The sequence below is a fragment of the Macaca nemestrina genome, chromosome 9 (assembly GCF_043159975.1).
Source record: "Macaca nemestrina isolate mMacNem1 chromosome 9, mMacNem.hap1, whole genome shotgun sequence".
NCBI classification, from domain to species: domain Eukaryota; kingdom Metazoa; phylum Chordata; class Mammalia; order Primates; family Cercopithecidae; genus Macaca; species Macaca nemestrina.
The window spans coordinates 132,549,664-132,571,826 of record NC_092133.1 but is presented as its reverse complement, the minus strand read 5'-3'; the positions used below and the strand labels follow the sequence as shown (position 1 = coordinate 132,571,826).

The 22,163-nt window shown below is 45.5% G+C and overlaps 1 protein-coding gene and 1 long non-coding RNA gene across 44 annotated transcripts in view; both read left to right on the top strand.

Moving 5' to 3' along the window:
* Window positions 1-8,324, top strand: part of LOC105490600 (CUGBP Elav-like family member 2) — a 649,919-nt gene extending 641,595 nt beyond the window's left edge. For 28 of the 43 annotated variants that reach the window (XM_071068824.1, XM_071068808.1, XM_071068809.1 and 25 more), the window contains one exon: window positions 622-8,324. In XM_071068824.1, the coding sequence (XP_070924925.1) occupies window positions 622-749 (128 nt within the window). In that variant the 3' untranslated portion in view covers window positions 750-8,324. The remainder of the gene's footprint in view (window positions 1-621) is intronic. The other 15 variants (XM_071068806.1, XM_071068812.1, XM_071068810.1 and 12 more) reach the window with 2 other exon arrangements.
* Window positions 8,325-17,168: 8,844 nt separating this feature from the next.
* LOC105490596 (uncharacterized) lies at window positions 17,169-21,377 on the top strand. The gene is made up of 2 exons (XR_011607396.1): window positions 17,169-17,677; window positions 21,291-21,377. It is a non-coding gene; the product is annotated as an uncharacterized lncRNA (long non-coding RNA).
* Window positions 21,378-22,163: the final 786 nt, after the last annotated feature.

Below are 22,163 nucleotides of genomic sequence, written 5' to 3'. Positions count from 1 at the left end.
TAATAACTCCAAGTGGGTAAAAATCAAGTATGAGTTATTCTAGGGTTTATTCGCTAATTGACCCATCCTCCAGCCAAACAGGTGTAGGCTCTGTGTGACGGACGATGGAGAGCTGGAGTGAGAGGCCGGGGCTTGGCAGTATCTGCTGTTCTCCAGCCCTTCCCTTCCCGAGCCTGCCTGTTGGCCTCACCTGGCTGGGACACGTGAGCCCCTAGGGGCCCCCACAGCCCTTAAATATTTACACGACTGCTTGTATGAGTAGCATATATGGACCTGGGGTTCTTTTGGAGAGATACTAAAGGACTTGAAACACAATGATTTGAGCGAGTTCAATAAGTGGAACTGAATTCAGCCAAACAACTGAGGTTTCAGTGTTCTGGGGAGGGGTGTGTGCTCCATGATGCCACAGTTCCAGTCCAGCCAGCTGCTCCACAGCTGCTCAGTGGGCACGTTCCATCAGCCACTCACGGTGGACTCACCATCAGTTCGGCGGAGCTGTGCTGGGCCCGTGGGGCTGGCGCCTCATGCTGGCTCTCCAGCCCTCCCCAGAGCCCCGGCCCCCTTTTCTGTTTTCTGCTGGGCTGCCTCTCCAGCCTGACTCCCTGTCTCGGTATTTTCCAGGTTTTGTTAGCTACGACAATCCAGTCTCTGCACAAGCTGCTATCCAGGCTATGAATGGCTTTCAGATCGGCATGAAACGCTTGAAGGTGCAGCTGAAGCGTTCCAAAAACGACAGCAAACCTTACTGATCCTAACCCCAGAGGCTCCCTGCTCTCATTTTAGCTTTCTTAGGGTAAGTCCCACGAGCCAGCCTGTCTCAACAGGGAAGGCAGAGGAGGACCACATTGCCAACTTTTACCAAGAGAGACGGTTATTTTTACAATAAGGCCTCCATGTCCCCACCCACTTCCCCTACCCAGTTTGCCATAATTAAAACTTGGGCTACCTTGTTTCTATTGAGTAAATTCCTTCTCCAGTTGTGCCACTGTATTCTCCTTTGTTTTGCAATTTGAATCTCCTTTTACCTTTTTTTTTTATTTTTTTCATTTTTGCTTTTTTAAAGAGAAGCATATACACAAATAAATGGCATCTTGAGAATTTAAAAGGCAAACAAACGCTAATGTGCAATTCTAACTCTGAAACCACTGGTGCCCCGAGAGCACTGCCTGGAGAATTCACCCCTCCTTGCCCGGCGCCCGCCCCCGGAGGGAGGGCCCGGTGCTTAGAGGTTAACGTGGTGGCCTAGGAGAGGGAGAAGCCAGGAGAAGCACTTACTCCAACCACACGTCTTTCCACTACATCGGCTTGTTTTACTAAGTAGGATTTTATTTTAGGGTTCAAAGAAACATGACATTTATTGGTCAAATGATTACACTGGTTGTCTATTTTGTTATTGTTTTATTTTAGTTTTTAGAAAGGATTAATGTACAAAAAGATTTAGAGATCTGTTTCTTAAAGCTACAGGGTTTAAAAATAAAAATGAGTGAAAATACTTGATGTTTCTTGAAAGATAAATTTAATAATAATAAATAAATACATAAATACATAAATAAAAAAGAAAGCCACAGGCCTGTAAATTTTATTTGTAAAAAAGCATTTCTATTTTTATACAAAATTTTTACTGCCTCAGAAATAATGGAAGTTATTTATTGCCTATTGTTAACTTATTGGGTACCGAAAGAGCAGTTCTCTGTCTAGCTAGAACCTTCTGAAGTAGTCTCTAGAGGAATTGTTCTAGGAATGGGCTTTTTTTCACCGTTGAACCCTAGACCTAAAGTTCATGCTTTATCCTCTCGTTGTTTGTATCTGTCTGATGATTTTGTTTGTAACTTCCATTATCTAGTTTACAGTTCAGTCGTCTGACTTTCCCCGTATGTCACATTTGTTGAAACTGGACCCTCTCCCCCTGTCCCTCACCCCAAAACACCCGGAATCCATCCCCTTTCACTCTCTCCAGATGGATTCTCTTGGGGTTTCATTGTGCTGTGGATAAAGAGTGTAAGAAATGCAAATTATGTGAATGGCTCGGAGACTCCCTAATGACCTAAGATTTGCATTAGTTTTTCTCCTGCACCCTTAAAAGTGATTTTGTTGCTGCTGCATAGATTCTGTGTAACTTTTTACTCTTCCTTGTTTTTTCCCTAGACATCTTCATGCCCGTTAGTTCATCGTTTGCCTAGCATGTCCCTGTGGCGTCTCAAAAAAAAGTTTCATCGTCCCGTCATTGTTTCTGATGTCTTTCTGACCTCACATCATATTTGGTTCTCCTACTGACCTTTGATCTAGTTTGACCTTTGAAATTTGCATGTGACCTCATCTAGCTATGAATTCTGGGAAGTCAATGTGAAAAACATTGCTGCATTCATGCAAGACTGAAATTTATTATTAGACAAATTCATTATAGAAAAAAAACCTGTGGCAAAAACGTTTCTTTTTTTTTTTTCTTTTCCTAAAACAGACTTGAAAGTATTATACAGGGATTGGCATTCTTCCCGGTCACTGGTAACAATAGCAATATGTGTCCAGGGACACAGAATGTTGGTTTCTAACAGACTACTTCCAAAAACAGTTTGAGAAAAAAACTGTCTGATTTTAAGTCTCTAGAGGTCTGTAATAGTTTTTACATTTTTCAGGCAGTGTAAAGTTTTTTGATAAGGCCATTTTAGGTGGCTCACTTTCTCATTAAGATATATATATAGAACCACTTTTTGTAGATTAGTATAAGAAAAATATTTACCCTGTTTTGGGGCAAATGCTACCTATTTGTGTCACCTTTTGCTGAACTCACAGTTAGACAATCCATGGTTTAATGCACATGAAATTACCTATATTTTATACTGTTTCAATGTACAGGAGAAAGGTTACTGTAAACTGTGTTATGTTGGTGCTTCTGTGAATTAAGTTGTGGTTTCATCATGAGTCTTAATGTTCTTTGTTGATAAGACAAGTTTAGAATTGGTTTACTTAATACAAAAAAAAAAAAGAATTTCAAAAAAAAAAGTTGTTTGCTTAAAAAAAATTTCATGTGAGGGAAAAAAAAAAAAAACCTATTCCAGAATAAGTTTTGTGTTGGCTTGTGAAGCATTGATGTCATTTTTTTTAATTGTGGACTATTTAGATGTGTTTGTGTTCAGCAAAATGTGATCTGTTTTTTTCTTTTAAAGAAAAAAAGTGAAAATATATAGTGCCAAATTCCAAAGGTACTTCCTTCCTAGAGCTTCAGTGTGTTTCTTGTGAGAAGTAATTTGATAACATGGGTATTTTATTATGTGTTTTGTATAAATCCCTAATATTTAAAAAAACAAAAAACAAAAAAAGGTTAAAAAGTTTGTTAACTTGCTATCCTGTGGTCTTGTTGCCTGAAATTGTTATTGTTTGTTATTTCTCTCTGATGTTTTTTGTAAGACATTGTATAAGTGCCCATGTCCCACTTTTTTAACCACTCCGCACATCAGTGCTGTGAAGGCAACCTCACCATGTATTTTCTTCATAATCTATGGAAACCTCTAAGGTGAGAAAGTTTTGAACTTTTAACCCTTTCTACCCAGAGCTATCTGGAATGTTGATAACTTTTTATACCGTCATGATTTGAGTTTGTTTTGGGGTGTTTCCAATTTGGATTTTTTTCCCCTGCATCTATCCTCTAAGTTGTTTCGGTTTGACTACTTTGTTCTTTGGTTAAGATCCATAAGAAAACAATTCCACGAGGCCAATCTAAAGGGAAAAAATCCTACACTACTTTTGATTATTTCTCATTTTTGGGAACAGAATTCCTAATGTGCTACTAGAATTCCTTCTTCCGTTTTAACGAGTAATTGGATAAAGCCTGAGGGAAAACAGAGGTAGATTGAGCACCTAACAATCCTGTATGCTTTTTAGTGCTATGTCCTAGTCTAGAATATTTTCATATACCTTGCAGTACAACGACTTTGTGGCAGGACAGTCTTTTGAGGGGTTTTCTGTTTCTTAAATACTCCTAAATAATATTTCTAATCAGCCATTAGGCTGGGGCATCTCCAACCCCAGTAGGTACCGCTGAATATACCAGGTGTCTGGAGTTAGAAGCCCATAGCCCTTTCCCAGCCTTTTTGGTTTTTTTAATTGAACACATTTAAAGGGGACTGACCATCTAAGTAAAGCTCAGTTCTTTATCACAATGTACTGACCAAATACCTAGCACCAGTTCCAATACCTAGCACCAGTTCCTGCTGCCACTTTTTAAAGTGCCATACGACTTTTTATGAACAGGTACCTTGCTGTCTTGACAAATCCTAATGTCACGCCTACAGCCCCAACACAAGCTCCAGCCTTCCTCTTCGGCATGCCCTGGAAGCTTCTTGGCCTCAGCTCCCCTTCCCCGCTCAGCACCCTGTTAGGATCAGTGTGTGTGGATGGGATAGCCCTGGGATGGAAAGGACTAGCCTCTACTGATGCAAAAAACAAAAAGCAACACAAACGTTTCCTTCTTATAGCACATGCACTTACAGTGACATGATTTGTATTATCCTCACATGTGTTTACTACTGCTGGGGCCTTCCTTCATCCTCTGAGGGCTATTTTGTACTTCCTGCAGCAATCAGCTTAATAACCGTTATTGCACCTGTCTCTCTCCGAGAACACGGTGTGTCTCGACACACACATGGAAACACAAGAGCCCGCCACTTGAATTTCTAAGACCATTTCATCCTGAAACTCTTTATCAATTACCTAAATCTCAATGAAAAACAATTCTGATTTCTTTCCTGAAGCAGACCCCCCCCTCCCCATTTCCCTCTCAACCCACCTGCATGCATCTCCCCCAGAGGAAACACTGAGGGCAGGGGACAGGAGGCTCAGGACGGGCCCTCTGAGTCGAGTGTTCCTTCTTCACAAGTCACCAAAAGAGAGGACATAAGTGGGAAAGTCCTTTTTTGCCCTTCTCCAAAAAACAAACCTTTCGCAGAGACAAATTGTCCTTCTATCCACTTTATCTTTTACTATCAAAAGGAAAAAGCTGCAAGGGTGCAAAGGGCCTGTGCCAGAAGAAAACACACACAGGGAAACCGCTTTTTTTAATCAAGTGTAGAGAATAGTCATTTTTAATCTAAATTAGAGAATTGTGATACAATGGCAGTCCTCAAAGGCGTAACGAGTTCATCTTTCTTTCACCATAGGGGTTATAGTTGGCTTGTGCTACTCTGGAATCATTTTACTGTTTGTTTTTATTATCTTAAGTGCTAATTAAAAAAAATAAAATTTTAAAAAAACCTGTAGTTTCATTACCTTTTTGAATAATGTCATACAAAAAATGTATGTTTTTTTGTGCTGTGAGAATTGATGTTTGTAGATTAATAATCATTTTGTTTAGAATTACAAAATAGTTTTTAAATATCGTCTGAGAAAAGCCAAAGTTAATGCAACCTAGTGGAAACTGTAAGACCATTTGAGTATTGTTTGTTTTATTGATGCATTTGGATTTTGTTGTTTGATGGAATTTGAGCCAAAAAAAACATACGCAGGCTTTCCTATTTCTACAACTGATTGTACTTATGCATTTTGTACCAGTGGAACTTTTTATACTGGAGATTAAAAAAAAAAATGGAAGTTTTTGTGGCTTGCTCTGGTGGGGCCCTGACAATGACTGATTTCAAGTTTGATTTTGGGTTGATAGAAAGAAAGTTGCTTTTCTTTTGAGAATTAAAAACTTTGGCTTGATTTCTTTTTTCCCTTTGCTTATACCTAGCATTAGAATTTTGTCTTAAAATAACAGCGGTAAGTTTCACTTTTTATTCTGTATTGTGCAGTTACACAATAAGGTAATTAGATTTAGAAGTACTCAGTCACTTTAAGTGGATAAATGTATTAGTTAAAACTTTAGGGTTTGCTTTTTTGCTGTTTAGATCAAAGTTTTTTCTGATTCTTCTGTCCTCATTGTGAACATAACCGTGTAGTTGAAATAGTCAAACTTATTTTTGTAATGTATGTTATTGTGTGATGCAGTTTTTTGCTTCTGTCTCCAATATTAAACCATTTTCCTAATACTTGTTTCTCTCTCTGCGTGTTGTATTGTTGGTAGTCATTATATGTTGGTGATACATCTGCACACCTCACTGTTTCACGTATCTGTTTTTTTCTCTATGTTGTGTAAAAAGATACAGTCGATTCCACTTAAGTGAATATCTGATTTGGTAAAGAGGAAACTGCACACCAGCCACCTTTGATTTATGTACAACCGCCCACGTGAACTTCTGCTTCCAAGATTTATACACTTTTTTCCTACAGTTCACCTCAGTAACTGCCTTCGGGGTTGGATTTGCCAAGGTGTTTTACGGTCTTTTGACCACACAGGTTAATTTCCCCTTCTCTCCCCACCCTCATGAGTCTATCCACACAGTTCTTAACATACATTCCAAACTGCTGCTGGGGTTTCCTCTCTACACCCACGAGGCCAAACCCACATCATTACAGTCCTACTCTTCTTAGACACTAATCACCTTTCTAAAAGAGGTGAGTTCTCCAGGGAAGAAAAATAAACTTAGCCGGTGAAAAGGGTTAAACTTAAGTCTATTTGTTGCCATCAGTCAAAAGATATGTATAGAAAAGTCATTTAAATTATTTATTTCTACAAGCTAATTGAATCCAGGAGCAGCTTTAATTATTAACACTAACGGAAGAGAAAAGAAGTATTTCCAAGGGCTCAAATGGAAGCTGTCCTCAGTCCGGTGGAGGCAGGGGGAGGTAAAGTTTCTCACACTCAAGTCGTCTTCATAGTTTACTGTCCTTTTCCAAACAAAAGCTAATAATGCCATACGCATCCACACACTCCCTCCTGGATGAACCTAAGTCTCGTCCCCACTGTCACCCCAAGGCCAGTTATCAAAAACTGTTCCTTCTCTGCCCTCAAAGACTGAAGCCGCAGGCCCTGTTCTGCCTCTGCTCAGGAATCTGATTGCTCTTAAAGTGCTCTTACAAGATTCCGTCGATGTTTGCTCCCTCTGTCTTATCTCTCCTTCCAGTATTTTCAGACGCACAAGCTCTGACTCAGGCCACCCAGCACCTGGCAGCCTTCCTCTGGGTGCCAGTGAAATCTCTCCCAGTAGGTGCTCAGGCTCTTCACCCTCTCGTTGCAGCAGCCCCTCTGGCCCGAGATTGTATTTTCTAGTCTGCTCAACAACAGAGGGGCCTGGCAAGGTGGAGGAAGGGAGGCTCCCTCCCCGGGGCTGGCCGCCTCAGCGATGGTGATGCCACCAGCTCCAGCCTGCACGGATGGAGCTCACTTCCTGCCACCACTTCTGCTTTCAGTCTCCTCATAGCCTTCGGCAGTCTCCTCTGAAAACACACTGCCTATGTAGTGGGAAAGGATGGCTAAGGGTGTGAATTCTTTTTATTAGGGAGGTGGGAGGGGATGTTGGGAGGTATGGGGGGTGATTAAATTATTTCCAAGGTGCAAGTGTTTATTTTTCAAATCTATAAGTACATAGATCCACCATTTTGGCACAAGACAAAATACTCATGCTAAGCAAAGGAAGAGAAAGACAAAGCCAGTTTTTGTTGCTTTTCTAAAGCAACAAATAATTCTCCAAAGAAGGGGATGAAAATGCTAGTTCCTTTAAGCACTTATGACTATCAAGTTGGTCCCTGCTTAAATTCATACCCATAGTTTTGAGTCGGTATGACCCCGCTGCAGTGTGAGCAAGGTGAATCCGTGTGCCATGCAAGGACCACCTTGAGATACTGCAGCACCATCAACATCCGCCTTGCTGATGGAAGCCACACACGCTGCCCAGCCCACAGCAGTTGCACGCACCCGATGGGCTCGGACTCTTAGCTGGCAGGCTAGGACACACAGTGAACATAAATGTACTGTGAATCGTTCCTGATAAGTGAATAAAACATTGTGACCAAACAATCAGCTTATTCACTTATCAGGAATCGACTGTTCTGCTAATTTGCTGTTGTTGTTTTTCATCTCTGTTGTAGTTCACTATTTTTGCTGTGTTCTGTTCTCTCATGCTTGGGCAAATCACTGGGAATATTATCTTCATGTGACCATGAAACGTTTCTATTGAGTGAAAATGATATCTTAACAAAATCTATGCACTTGCTATCAGGAACACAATACTGGATGTGTCTTATATATATTGAACTATATAGTACTCGATTTCTTAAATAAAGCTTAAGAAAGGACTTGTTGTGTGTAAAGTTAATGTGATTATTTTTCAAAGCAGTGTTTCTAAGGGGTATTTTTGTTCTTTTAAGTCTTGAGTGATACAGGATATTTTTCATTAAAATTATATCACTGGCTTTATGACTTAATATTCAATAAATTGACTTTGGAAACAAAAGTTCTCCGGAGTGCATTTGAGCCAAGAGACCTCTGGAAGTCCACCCCCTGCCTCATGACCACGGCGAGTCTCTACCCACGCACCGTGGGGGGCAGAATAGAGCAGTCCCTTCATGGCCAAAAAGCCCACTAGGAGGCACCCAGAGTCCACCCCAACCTACAAAACCCGACTGCCTTCCTGGATGTGATCTCTTTAGGCCCAGAAGAAAGGGGACCAAAGAGAAAGGCAGATCCAGGAATAATGCTGGTTTGTGTCAATACTTTGCCAGAATGATGTGGCAGTGAAAGCATGCCCTGCTGGAGAACAATAGCCACCCTATTCAGGACCGCAGAATGAGAGGCAGCAAGAGAAGGCATTTGATCACGCAGGATGAGAAGGGTAATGTTTCAAAGCGCTATGTGAGAGAGAGGCATCCTATAACAGTTGCAGCGCTTAAACGGGAGGCCTGCTGCTTGGCCCTTTGAAGGAATATTTTTGAAATTTTTCTGCAGGCCATAAGTTTGAACAGAATGGCATTTTCTGTTGGATTCCTTTTTTGCTTCAGGGTTTTATGTTGGATTTGTTTTTCTAGCTTAATGTTTGATTCTGAGAAAAACTCCTGAACTTCTACTTGCAAAATGGCACAAGCATCCTGATCCTTTATGAAGCAAATCTTATTCATCCCTGGCAATGAGGCACAGAAAGAGCAGCTAATGAAAACCCACAGATAATCCAGAATAATTCTTCCATTCTCTGCCTTCTCCCACCACAAACCTCCTCCTATTCATAAATTTCTCACAAAAAGAGAAGCTTCTAATGAAAGTGAGGGAGCAGAAAAAGAGCCAAGAAGCAGGAAAAGGCAGCCAAAGCCAAGGGCCTGGAGAGGGGGCACCTGCTGGTGCTGCGCAGCCACCTGGGAAGCGCTTAACATTGGGAGACCCACGGTCCGTGAGACCTGGGCGCGGGTGCTGCCTGCCTGTGAGGAGCCCTTCACAGTCCTCCCTTGCCAGTCAGGCACCCAGCTAGAACACACCCCTTCTGTAAAGGGCACACAGCCGAGGGCATCATGGGTAGGAGGGCACTGAGTCAGGGAAGGAGGAATAAAACCAACACGTTCCCCTGTTGGTGTGCAGCCCTGATTCCAGAGTCCCCCATGTCTCCCTAAGCAGGGGCTGCCCGCTGGGAGACCAGCACAGAGTGACAGGTCGAGGCAGCTGGAAGTCATCTGCCGGGCAGGAGCTGCTTTCTGAGGAACACTCCATGTCTTGTAACCTGTCTCTACTGGTCAGCAAAGCACCCTGGCACCAGCTTCCACGTGCCTGCATCAGGAGGGTGTTTAATACAAACTACACACACACAGTGTTCTCCAACTGGTCACTTACAGCAGAAGCCGCACATAAGAATCCCCGGTTGTGAGACACTGGAGGATCCTTCTCTCATGAAGCTGCTGTGCCCTGTATAGAAAGTTCTCAGGTGCATTCTCTGGGAGGCCAGACTGCCTCAATGTGAATGCCAGCTCTACCACTAATTACCCAGGGAACCTCTGTGCCTGAATTTCCTCATTAGCACAAGGAGGGTAAAAATAATACCTAACGCATGGGGTTGTCATGAGGATCAACTAAGCCAATACACGGAAAATGATGTGCTTAGGGTCCACGGCACTGTGAACACGAGGCCGGGCTGCAGGTGAATCGCAACAGCCACACCTACAGACAGGGCAGCTGAACTCACCTCTACTGGCCTGGCCTCTCACCTTCTCCCAGCAGGTGTCCGCTTAGCCACCTGCAGAGAGCCCCACAGAGCTCCCTGGGTTCCCTGGGGAACTACAGGCATGGTCTGACCAGAAAGTACAGTTCTTCCAGCAGAGCTCTCTGCACTGACAAGTCCCACAACAGGCCTTTCCCCTTCAGAGACACTGGCCACTCTAGTGGCACCTTCCCTTACAGGCTCACACACCACACAGCTCCAGGAAGTCACCAACTCATCCCACGCTAGGAAAAGGAAATGATTCCGCACTCAAATCCACCCCTTCCTACCTGTATTATATTTAGGCATCACTTCCCCAAAAGAAAAGCCTAGCTGTCCAGTTTGAGTCCAAGGCAGGAATGACAAGGTCACCTGTAGATTTGTCTATAACAAGCCTGTAGGTTCCAGGCCCTTCCAAGGCAAAGTGGTGCTCAACAGCAACCTGAATGGGTGTATGACCACCTCAGGGACAGCAGAAGCCGGACTTCTGAAACAAGGGCAGGCACACAGATGCGGCCAGGCAGAGAGCACCCAACCCCCACCCCCCATCCTCACTCTGCTCCCAATTCACCACAGGCACTATGCTTTTGTTTTCGTTCTTTGGTGATCCATGCAGAAGTTTAGAAAAATTATTTTGCTACTAAAAGCACAAAAATGAAAAGTAATTGCTTTAGCAGAGGGTGACTCTTAAGAGAGACTCGCCATTACCTAAGCCCTGTGGCAAACTGTTACGGTCTCCAGAGTCATTCTCCCCTTCCCTCCTCTCTCCACCCCTTTCTAGCTTCCCGCACTCTTTGCGATGCAGCAGAACATTCGCTATATATGGTGTGCTGTTTCCATGTCACATGTGTCTGTCTCCTCAGCTAGACCATGAGCTCTCTGAAGGAAGTGACTGTGTCTCATCCATCACTGGATCCCCCGTGCCTTGCACCGTACCTGCCATCTAGTCAGGGTTCAAACATGCTGGCTGGTTGAGGAGACTCCAGGAAGCAGCAGTGAGCATGCCGGGGCTGGGGACAAGCCTTCCTTATTCAATTGTGGATGGGCTCAGGAGGGTGGAAACTAGAGACCTCCTGGTGAAAGTCAGAAGCCACAATGGCAGGGGGCCGAGGGCGCGAGTGGGAACGAAGGAGAACCACTGCGGCGAGCCCCCTATGCAGGCTCTACCTGGTGGCCCCAAAGCTCCTCAGCTAAGAGGCCCCAAATGGAAGACTTGCCTGCTATGAGGTCAAGCCACCTCAGATGTCCGTCATCTCTTTCTGCACCCACTCGGGAACATTTTCTATCTAGGGACTGCCCCTCAACAGAAGTTTAACATCTCAGAGATCAGAAGGGCCCTAGAACTAAGTCCACATGAACAGAAACCGTGGAGACAGGGGCCTGACTCAGGCATTCCTGAGAAGCGGATCCGCTCCCTTTCCCCCATCTCCCGCAGCAGCTCCTGTTGGGCCTGGCAAGTGAGTGCCTGGGGCAGGATGGGGCCGACACCAGCTCCCGCCCTACACAGCACAACCGAGCCATTCAAACGGACTTGGACAGGCGCAAGGTCCCTGCTGCTGCAGGGATGCCATTTGGCGGCAGGCATGCAGGACACGGGCTTGGATCCTAGTTCTGTGTCCCAACACATCAATAGCTACCACGGAGCGAGGGTGTACGCCACTAATCATTCATTTGTCCAAAACACGCATTAAAGAGCTACCCTATGGCAGGCATTCCGGTAGGGCCGTGGGTACAGACAGTTAACACGTCATACCCCTCCCTCTAAGAGTTTGGCCATAATTAGCTTCTCTGCCAAATAAGGGAAAATAGGTAAGCAAGTGGATGGTCCAGGCAAACCTCTCTCCCTGCACAGCAGACACTGCATCCCAGGGCACCCACACAGATTACGTGCTCAGAGAGACAGTTCTGTGGGACTCTCTGCCTTAGCTGAGCTCACCGTTGCTCAGACTCACCATCGCCCTGCTGGAGCTTAAACGGCTGTCCTGGGGGAGGATGAAAGACAGTGGGAGACAGGGCAAGAAGCTCCCTAAAGCTTCTACACAACAATGTCTCCACTGAGGCCGGAGCTGACCAAAGCGGCCCAAGTGCTCCAGAGTCACGCTTCCCAACCACCCAACTATGACACATTCTTCCCCGTCTACAAAATGGGATCCAACCAACAGCTTCACACCTTTAAAAACTATGAACTGAAACAAATGCTGGGCGCCTTCCCCTCAAGGAACACAATGAGGCTGGGTAGGTGGGTAGGGGAGATGTAAGGGAGGACAGGGCCTCTGTGGGCCTGAGGGGCAGGGCTCTGGCAAGAGAAGAATGCTCTGCTGAGCTGACGCTGCAGTCACCACCCACCTGGAGCTCCACGACCCCATGCCCCACCAGCCCAGCTCTGCCCGCTTTCTATCCCCTACTGACTGCATCCCCCCGGAGGTGCCCCTTCAGCCTCTCCCACAGTGTCAGCACATCGCCATTCGCAGCCTCAACTTCTGCCCAGTAGCAATAAAATGTTGGTACCCACTTGCCTGCCTTCCCTGGCACACAACGCTCTGCAGAGCAGGTGTCAGAGAAGGGGAGGTTCCCAACTCAACTCCCCTGGCCCTGAGAGGAGACGGCCAGGCAAGCAGCCCCTCAGGTTGGCCAGACAAGGAAATATTGGTGACCTGTCATTCATGAACGTGATTATAAATATATGTCATACCCCTCTATAATTAAAACCATCCAGGTTAAAATTTGAATAATTCACAAACTTACAGTGTGGTATGAATTTGGAAACATTGATCTGAAGTAATGTTTTCCAAATTCTATTCTACAGACATTACCCTGCAAGATAATCTATGGGAAAAATAAGTTCGGCAGCCAAGAAGGTGTGAGGAGTGCTGTTAACCCAATCCTCCTGGAAGCTGCCCATGTGCAGTCACTTAGGAAAGCTCTGGGACAGCTCTGCACCCTGCAGCAAAGACCTACCTAGTTCACCTTGTTCAGCCCAGTGCAAGGTGTGCTTTCATTTCTTGGAACTCTCATCCTATGATACCTATTAACCAGAGAGGTGATGCGGTGCGGTAGGGAAGCACGCGGACTTTGGAACAAGGCTGCCTGGGTTGACTGTGGCTCTGCCACTTACTAGCTTGAACCTTGAGCAAGTTCCTCAATTTTATCTGTGAAACACAGGACACCAACAGCCGCACCTACCTATGTGCAAACTATTCCTAACAGCATTTATAACACAACAAGCTCTAGAGAGGTGTTTATGAACAGCCAGCAGAACTAGTGTTCTAAGACACACATTGGGAAACACTAATAGAGAATTGGAAGCCCTACAGAATTCTAGAGATGTCATCTCTCCATAAGATTACAGACTGGTAGGGGAAAGGGTATGTAATTATGACTCAACATGTTAAGTCACGACCAAGGAGTATGTGCAGACTTTGGAACCCAAAGAAGGGAAGGAACTGCATTTCTAATGGTGAGGAAGGTTATAGGAAAGAATCTACGGCCAAATTGACAGAATTGACAGGAATCCCAAAACATGAGCAGGATTTCACCAAGCAGAAAAGTAGAGGATGACTGTGGCAAATAAAAAGTTGGTGCACAGTATGGCTGGGGACAGCGAGAAACCCAATTTGACTAGAGTGGACAGGAGCCGGAAGACGGGACGACGCACTTCACTGGAAACACGCTGACGCTAGGTTGTTACAGGCCCCAGCTTCCAAATTAGGGAGCTTGGGACCTCAGTCTACAGGAAATTAGGAGCACCAATGTCAAAAACAACCAGCCAACCAAGGAAGGATCAGAGTCGCAAGTGAACTGACTAGAAGAGGAACAGACTAGGGGCAAGGAGACATGTTTCAAGGAAATTAAACCAGTTCAGGTAAGCAGAGATGGAAGAGGCAATTAGACCAGAGAAGGGGAAAAAGGGCTGAGAGGTATTTCAAACACAGCAAAATATTGGGTGTGACATTTAGAGAAAGCTTAGATATGACCCCCCCGCAAAAAAAGGGGGATGAGGCAGCATTCGGAGTGGGTAATGGAGAAAACCACGGCTGTAGCAAAGGTCCTCGAGATGGACACAGCAGTAGCAGCAGCATGTCCTGGGAAGCGGTGGGTGATAACTTGGGCTCATGTCAGGTTCAAATTCATCCTGGTCTTCTTCCCAGGTGGGGCCAGCTAAGATGTGGGCAATTTGAGTAACTGGGCGGGAAGCAGTTATGGGAATGCTGGGCCCGCCCTGCAAGACTGTCACAGCGGGAAAGGGCTTGGACCGAGCATCACTTCCAGTAAGATCCAGGCTGATGGCATTTTATTTCTCCCCTCCCAGAAAGGACTCCACAGGGATACTCTGGATGAGCTGAGCCATTAACTTTGGGAGTCCAGATCCCTTTCAGGAGCCCATTTTGCGCCCCGGAGACCTTCCTCCTCTTCCCCACTTGCTGACAGAAGCCTGGGATGTCTATCCAAAGGAGACGGTTTAGTCCTTTCTCTCTCTTCCACACGGGCCACAAAACTGCCAAGCTCCATCTGCACCCATGAAACTACATTGTGACATGGCCACTTGACATGAGAATATAGTGACATAGCCAAATGTATAGGCTAGTGTGTTTTCAACATTTATTTTCTTACCAGCAATGATGCTCAAATACTCTCACCCTATCTCTAATGCCCCTCACGCTCTTAATCACATCCTCAGCCTAATCGTATCCTTGGGCTTCACTCAGGGATAAGGATAAAGTTCAGGGATGCATTCTGGGCCAGCAAAGTCCACTGTACACATTACACGAAAATTTAAAAAAAAAAAATTCTTTTTTCTTGTTGTCCTATGTCAGGATGGCTGCAACAAAACCAAAACAAAATTTCCTACCCCAAGCTGTGATTCTTTCCATCTCCACCTGGGTCAGCCAAATCTCCAGATAGTATTAGCTCATCTAATTAGCTGCCTTTCCTCTCTTGCAGCTGAAAACCACACCCAGAGCTCATCAGTCATGTCCGGCCCTGTGTGAAAGCCCCGTTCTCTTCCTGCTGACGTTCCACTTTGAAGCTAATTGCCCTGGCCAAGAACACACACCTGCCAGTGTGACGCTGAAGTACACTACTACCTGGTGTTTTGCCCGCCAGCTCCGGGCATCCAGGCGTTTCCTGGTCAACTGCTGGAGACACCTGAGCACCACCCTGTGCCAGCTGCAGGGCCCAGACCAGTGTTGTGCCACCTCGCTCTCTCAGGCTGCACCTGCCATCCGCTATGATCCTCAAAACCGAGAAGGGCTCTCTGCTCCAAAAACTTCCTTCCTAACAAGCTCCACTGATAAATTAAAGGCTTCATTCCCCCATCAGATAAAAGGCTAAAACGCAATGAATGATCCCAGAAAAAGTTAAATAACCGTTCCACCTGGAAACTTGAACGGCCCTTCTTGACAAGGTGATTTTAATCAAACAGAATTAGGAGACACAGAGAGCCTGGAAGAGGCAAGTGGGAGGATGTGGTCGGGGACTGCCCAGAGACAAATCACTTCTACCACCGCTGGCATATGGCGCCTTTGCTATGGGCCAGGCACGGCGCTGGATGGGCTCTTTGTGCATTATCTCATTTACGCAGCAGAGTGACCCAGTGAAGTGAGCATTATTTCCATTTCGTAGGAGAGCAAACGAGTTCAGATGTGAAGTATCGGTCTAAGGCCAAACAGCCACTAATCGGCATAGCATAAGCGTTACGTTCCACAAGTTCCCTGACGGCCATCTGGGCGCACAGGTGGTGACAGCCTGGGTCATCCCACTCCCATTGGATGCGCCCTGGTAGCGACCGGGACACAGTCCACTTGGCAAGGAGGCTCCCCCATGGGCGCAGGACACGGGGCAGGGCTGGTCACAGCCATTAGTTCGTTGACCTTGGCCTCAAATGCTAGCTGCAACCCCCGTGAGCCGGGGATACCCTGGCGGAGTGCATGCACGCGTCGTGGCCTCCCCGTGCTAGCCGGGCGCGCGTGACTGTCTAATGGGGCCGGCGCCAGCGTCCCACACCGCGAACTCAGACGAGCGAGGACAGAAATGGTTTCTCCACTCACAACCGCTCCTTTGCACTCACATTCCGTCGGTTTTGGTGTCCCCGGGCTGGGACATTAGGTTCCGCAGGCCTGGCCCTAAGCGTCGGCGGGAGGTGGGGGAGTGGGGCGCGGGTAGTGCGTGGCTTACCTGGCGTTAGATTGGGATCCCGCGCGGCCGGCTCCCTCTTCCCCTTCACGGCAGCGTCCTAGTGCTGCTTCTCGGTGGGTCGGCCCTAGCCTCTACCCTTGACCCTCGACCCCGGCAGAGGTGGCGTTGGTCCCACCGCACCTACGGGCGCCCCTCGAGGACAGCACACGCCTGCTTCCGGCCTGGAGCACCTGCTAGGCCGCGAGGAACTCTGGGACATCCGGTTGCTGGCGCGCAGCTCTCTGGGACCAGACGCAGGTGAGGTGGAGTGGGCGGAACCGCTCAAAGCCGCGCTCACGTCCTGCGCCCACGCCCTGGCTGCCGGCCCCTGCGGAGTCTCTTGCCCTCTATCCCTCTTGCTGCAGCTGAGCAAAGAGAGGGGCAGAGAGCAGCTACGGTCACCATAGCCACTTTCTAACGCACTCCAGAACTTTTCCCATCCCAGGCAGAAAAATAAAACCCAGCAAGAATTCTTTCCACTATTTCCTGTTCTACACTAGACCACAATTCTTAAACTTGGAAGCCAAGCATTTAGTCCTTCGGATTTTTTGGTCTTTTTGGTTTCACCCTCCTTTGGGGTAGAGGTGCCAGAGAAAATACCGGACGCTCAGTCGCAGGAAAACAATAAACGTAAATATTGTCCATGCAATATTTGGGACATACTGAAACGGTTGTTTATCTGTTATTTTTAAATTTATCTAGGCATCCTCTGGTTTTACTTGCTAAATCTGGCAACCCTACTTTGGGGAAACAGAGGCCACTTCTGGTATCCTCAATCAGGGTAGTGTCACCGAGTAGAAGGCATGTGTTTGTCCCTGGGAGGTAAGTAATTACCTTGATAGTTCACGATCATCTCCTCACATGCCAAAAAAGGCATCCCTCCCATGAACGTTTTTAAAGGGAGCATAATAGGGTCATTTTATCTAACAAACCCATGGAGTTTTATCTTCTCAAGTATTTATTTGGAACAAATAAAGCTGTCATATATTACATAAGATAGAATGCACATGTTTCTGTAAATAGCATTGATGCAGCGCAGGCAAGTCCCAGAACTGCTTGACTTTGTCCAGGAAAGAATTCAAGAGTGAGCCCCTGGTGTTAGCAATCTATTATTGAACCGCACTGCTCCCTCCTTGCCGGGCTAACTCACAGGCAGTGTGCCCAGAGCCGCACTTGTGGGCTCTTGGCAACTGCATTTATATCCACTTGTGCCCACTTTCAATCACATGCAAATTGAGGGTTGGGTTATTCAGAACTTTCTAGGAAAGAGGAAATAACTTCCGAGTCACTGCCTTGTAGGTAGCTTCCTGTTGTTGCCATGGCGTTGGTAAACTGAAATGGCACTGATGGGAGTATCTTACGTGAATGAGCAATGAGGGCAGCCAGGCACCTGGTTTTGTCACCATCTGCTGGTTCCTGCTGGTTTTTTCACTTCATCCTGTGGGGATAGGGAGGTAAGTCCTGTTGGTCTCCTCTCTCATTTCCCTCTCAAAGATTAGATATTGCTCTTTACTCTTAAGGGGACAGCAGAAGAACAGAGGTCTTTCTTCTGTAACTGCTTCTTCCTGATTTTATGGGCATAGGCCCTGCCTAGTGTTGGAGGAGTAAAATCTCTGGACCTGATCTAAGGGGCCCCATGGCAGGATGTTTGTATTCTCTGAGTCAGACGACTGGATGGGTGGGAAGCCTTGTGCAGCATCATCTTCACGTGGAATTGTTGTAGTCTAGAAGACACAGACTTTACTAAGAAGTTAAACAGCAGTCAGGAGCAGTGGCTCATGCCTATAATCCCAGCACTTTGGGAGGCCAAGACAGATGGATCACCTGAGGTCAGGAGTTCGAGACCAGCCTGACCAACATGGAGAAACCCCATCTCTACTAAAATACAAAATTAGCCGGGCGTGGTGGTGCATGCCTATAATCCCAGCTACTCAAGAGGCTGAGGCAGGAGAATCGCTTGAACCCAGGAGGCACAAGTTGCGATGAGCCGAGATCGCACCATTGAACTCCAGCCTGGGCAACAAGAGTGAAACTCTATCTCAGGAAAAAAAAAAAAAAAAGAAGTTAAGCAAGGGTCAAAAATTAGTAATAATAAAATAGCTGTCAGAGGTCTTAGGAAAGGTAAAAAAAAAAAAAAAAAAAGTGAGAATAGGTGTGGTTTATTATTGCACACACTCTTCCTTGTCATGTTATTTGTGCATTTGTGAAACAGCAGCTTTAAGTTTTCTAGGGGTTCACAAGTGTGAGTCATGGTGTCCTCCTCTTATACCTGTGGGGACTTAAGAGAAACAGGTTTCATCCCGGACAGGTATACCCAGCTAGTGATTCCCTGAAGTTTAATAGCAGTGAGGACACTTTACAATACCTGATAAGTGGTCATTGATCCAGTGGTGAGGGAGTCCTTTTTTAAAAATTTTCAGTAAGGCAAAGCTGCTGGTTGAATAGGGGAAGCTGTTCTTTTCCTCGGTGGGAAAGGGCTATCTTTTATTTTCATTATGTTGAAAGACCATTTGCAGCTTGCCTAAATTTCAAGGGGAGGCACAGTGAGGCATGTCCAACCCCCTATTTCCTGTCATTGCCTGAGTTGTTCAGGTTTCTTTGGGATTCTCTTTGGCCAAGGGATTTACAGCCAACTAAACATTCTAGGCCAAACAGGAATGGAGGTAGGTAGGCATTCATTAGCCCTTAAAACCCTTTTAAGCAATATAAGAGTCAAAACCTAAAAGCCAAAAATAAGCTTATACATCAAGGAAAAACGAAGACTACAGATTCAAGTTATACCAGGGGAAAACATTGCTTTTAAAGGCCAGTAAGATAAATTATTTTAGCATCAGGCCATAACAACAGTGGGAACCAGAGGAAACAATATTAAAGGCACTGATGAAAAAGCTAACGGAGACAGTTATCATTGCAGGCCTTCTCAAACAGGGACAGCACCAAAAGCAGCCTGACACAACAGTTGAACTTTTGAGTTAGGAATCTGTATTAGTCCGTTTTCATGCTACCGATAAAGACATACCCAAGACTGGGCAATTTAGCAAAGAAAGAGGTTTAATGGACTTACAGTTCCACGTGGCTGGGGAGGCCTCACAATCATGGTGGAAGGCAAGGAGGAGCAAGTCACACCTTACATGGATGGCAGCAGGTAAAAAGACAGCTTGTGCAGGGAAACTCCCGTTTTTAAAACTGCCAGATCTCATGAGACTTATTCACTATCACGGGAACAGCACAGGAAAGACCCACCCCCATGATTCAATTACCTCCCACTGGGCTCCTTCCGTGACGTGTCGGAACTGTGGGAGCTACAATTCAAGATTTGATGGGGGACATGGCCTAAACATATCAGAATCTGTGAAGTTTTTCAAAGAAACAAGTTATAGAATTGAAAAGCAAACATTTTTGTAATTTTATTAACAGCAAATCTATACCTTAGGAAAACCTTGTTTTAACATGGGACCGTTCTCTAGAAAGACTATTAGAAACAATTCTCTTTTAATGACAGCCAAATTAATTACACACAAAATTCCTTTATAAATTCCCCTTTACGAACCTTATCACAACTTAGACCACCTCTGACACGCTTGGACTCTCTGGCTTGTCTAATACTACAGCTTATTTAAATAATCAGTCATTCTGCCCTAGGACAAGAATTTATCATATAAGATCTTTTTTATAGAAAATTACTCTTTAATATCCTTCCTTACCAATAACTTTTTTTTACATGTCTCTTTTCTACTTACTGGTGTCTTTATATTTTGAACTTCCTTTTTAATAACTTCTGACTTAGACGAAAACTATTCTTTTTCCCAATAAAGGATACATCTTCTGTGGCATATTTTATATAAACCTAGGAAGCAAGGAATCCTAAACTGTCTATCAGATATTGAGACTTTATAGATAAGGAACCATTCCATAATTTTAAGACTTTAAACCACACAAAAAGCTCATCATTTAAAGCCATTTTAATCATTCTAAAGCCTACAAATATCAGTGGTTTACCTAGATAAAAATTTTAAAGTTAAATTTTAGAAGATGCAATATTCCCTTTAAACTAACAAGTTTAGATTAGTCTTATGTGTTTAATTTATGAGCGATCTTTTACTTATAAGCCAATTTGATAGCACACTAGACACAACACACATCACACAAAGTGACCTATCCAAGACCGCTGGATCCAAGTTATTTGCAACATTGGGTCCTGTCTACCTGGCCAAATTTTGTTTGCCCTGATAGGTATGGAAAACAGGGAGAGTCAAGGAGGGGGATCCCCTAGAAGGGAGGGAGCAAACCCCATTGCTCAAGGGGAGATCTGAGCCAGCAGACAGTCCACTCAGCAGCAGACACCAAAGAGAAGCATTCAGTTGACCACTTGTCTACCACAGAGGGAAAATGTCTGCCAGTCAGGTCAAGGGCCCAGGACCCCCAATAATTTTACTTGAGCGAGGCAGCTGGTTGGGAGCGAATGGAAGAAGGTTAGCTCTAGTATTGATGGGTCGCTTTCTCCCTACCCTCTTTCACCAGGATGGTTAGAACATTCTCATTGACAATGGCCCTCTTGCTTATAGTAGGCACGCTGATTCCAGCCCAGGGACCAGCCAGTCAGGGGCTTTCATCTGGGTATCCCAGATGCTGATCTCGTGATACTTTCTTGGGATAGGTAACCCTGAGGGGGCTATCTTAATGCTTTAACCCTGAGATGGTTTAAAGCATTCACTAGCAATTGTGCTTTTTGACTATTTCTTTTGGGTCTCTCTGCCCACTTTGCCCTGTCCCTATTGTAAACTCTAAGGACCAAGTTCAAGAGTTGGCTTATCGGGGTTTGGGGTCCCACTGCTGCTTTTTATAGCTTCCTTCTAATGTCAGAGGCAGACTGAGTCATAAAATGCATACCCAAGACAGCTTCCCCTTCTGGGGTGTCTGGATTTACCTTAGTATATTTCCTGAGTGCCTCAACCAAACAGCCCTGAAACAGAATGGGATTTTCATTTTTTCCCTAAGTTACTTCGTTAACATTGTTAGGATTAACTGGCTTAACCATACACCTTTTTCTCTGCTTCTTCTCTGCAGCACAGAAAGTGGATGACAATACTTACAAGTCATGCCAAGTTAAATCAAAGAACATGGTCAATTTAATAAACTCTTCTATAAACTCTCCTGGATTCTCTAAGAACTGGCCAGATTTTTCCTTGCATAAAGCCAAGCCAGGCATAGAAAAAGGTGCATGTACTCTGATTATTCCTTTATTCCTGTTGGCTACCTCCCACAATGGACACAGGTTTGATTTCAGGGGCTGATACAGGACTCCACTTTTGGTGGTACTGGTTGGGTTTACTTCCTCAGGCAGTCGGGGGGATAGGCTGGGGATAGATGGATAAGGGGGAGGGGTACCTGATGACCTTAGGGTGGAATCCTGTGTTACAGACCTAGTGGGAACCCTCCCCCTGAATTGGGGGTGCTGAGGAGACTCTGGGGGAGGGTGTAGGCCTTCTGGGGGGAGCAGCTAGGAGGGAATGCCTTAGCCGTGATTTCCTGGTGCCTGGAAGTAGCATAGGCCAGTAAAGGGCCATAAAAGCCTGTACATAAGGGACCTTTACCCATTTTCCTTTTTTAATGAGACTCTGCTCTGTCACGCAGGCTGGAGTGCAGTGGCACAATCACAGCTCACTGCAGCCTCCAACCCTTGGGCTCAAATGATCCTCCTGCCTCAGCCTCCCAGAGTAGCTAGGACTACAGGTGCATACCACCATGCCCAGCTATTTTTTTTTAATTTTTTGTAGAGATGGGGTATTGCTATGTTGCCCAGACTGGTCTTGAACTCCTAGCCTCAAGCTATCCTCCCTCCTCGACCTCCCAAAGTGCTGGGATTAAAGGCATGAGCCACTGCACCTGGCCCTTCCTTTTTTTAAAAAAACCAAGTAAGTCCAGTTATAGAATAGCATT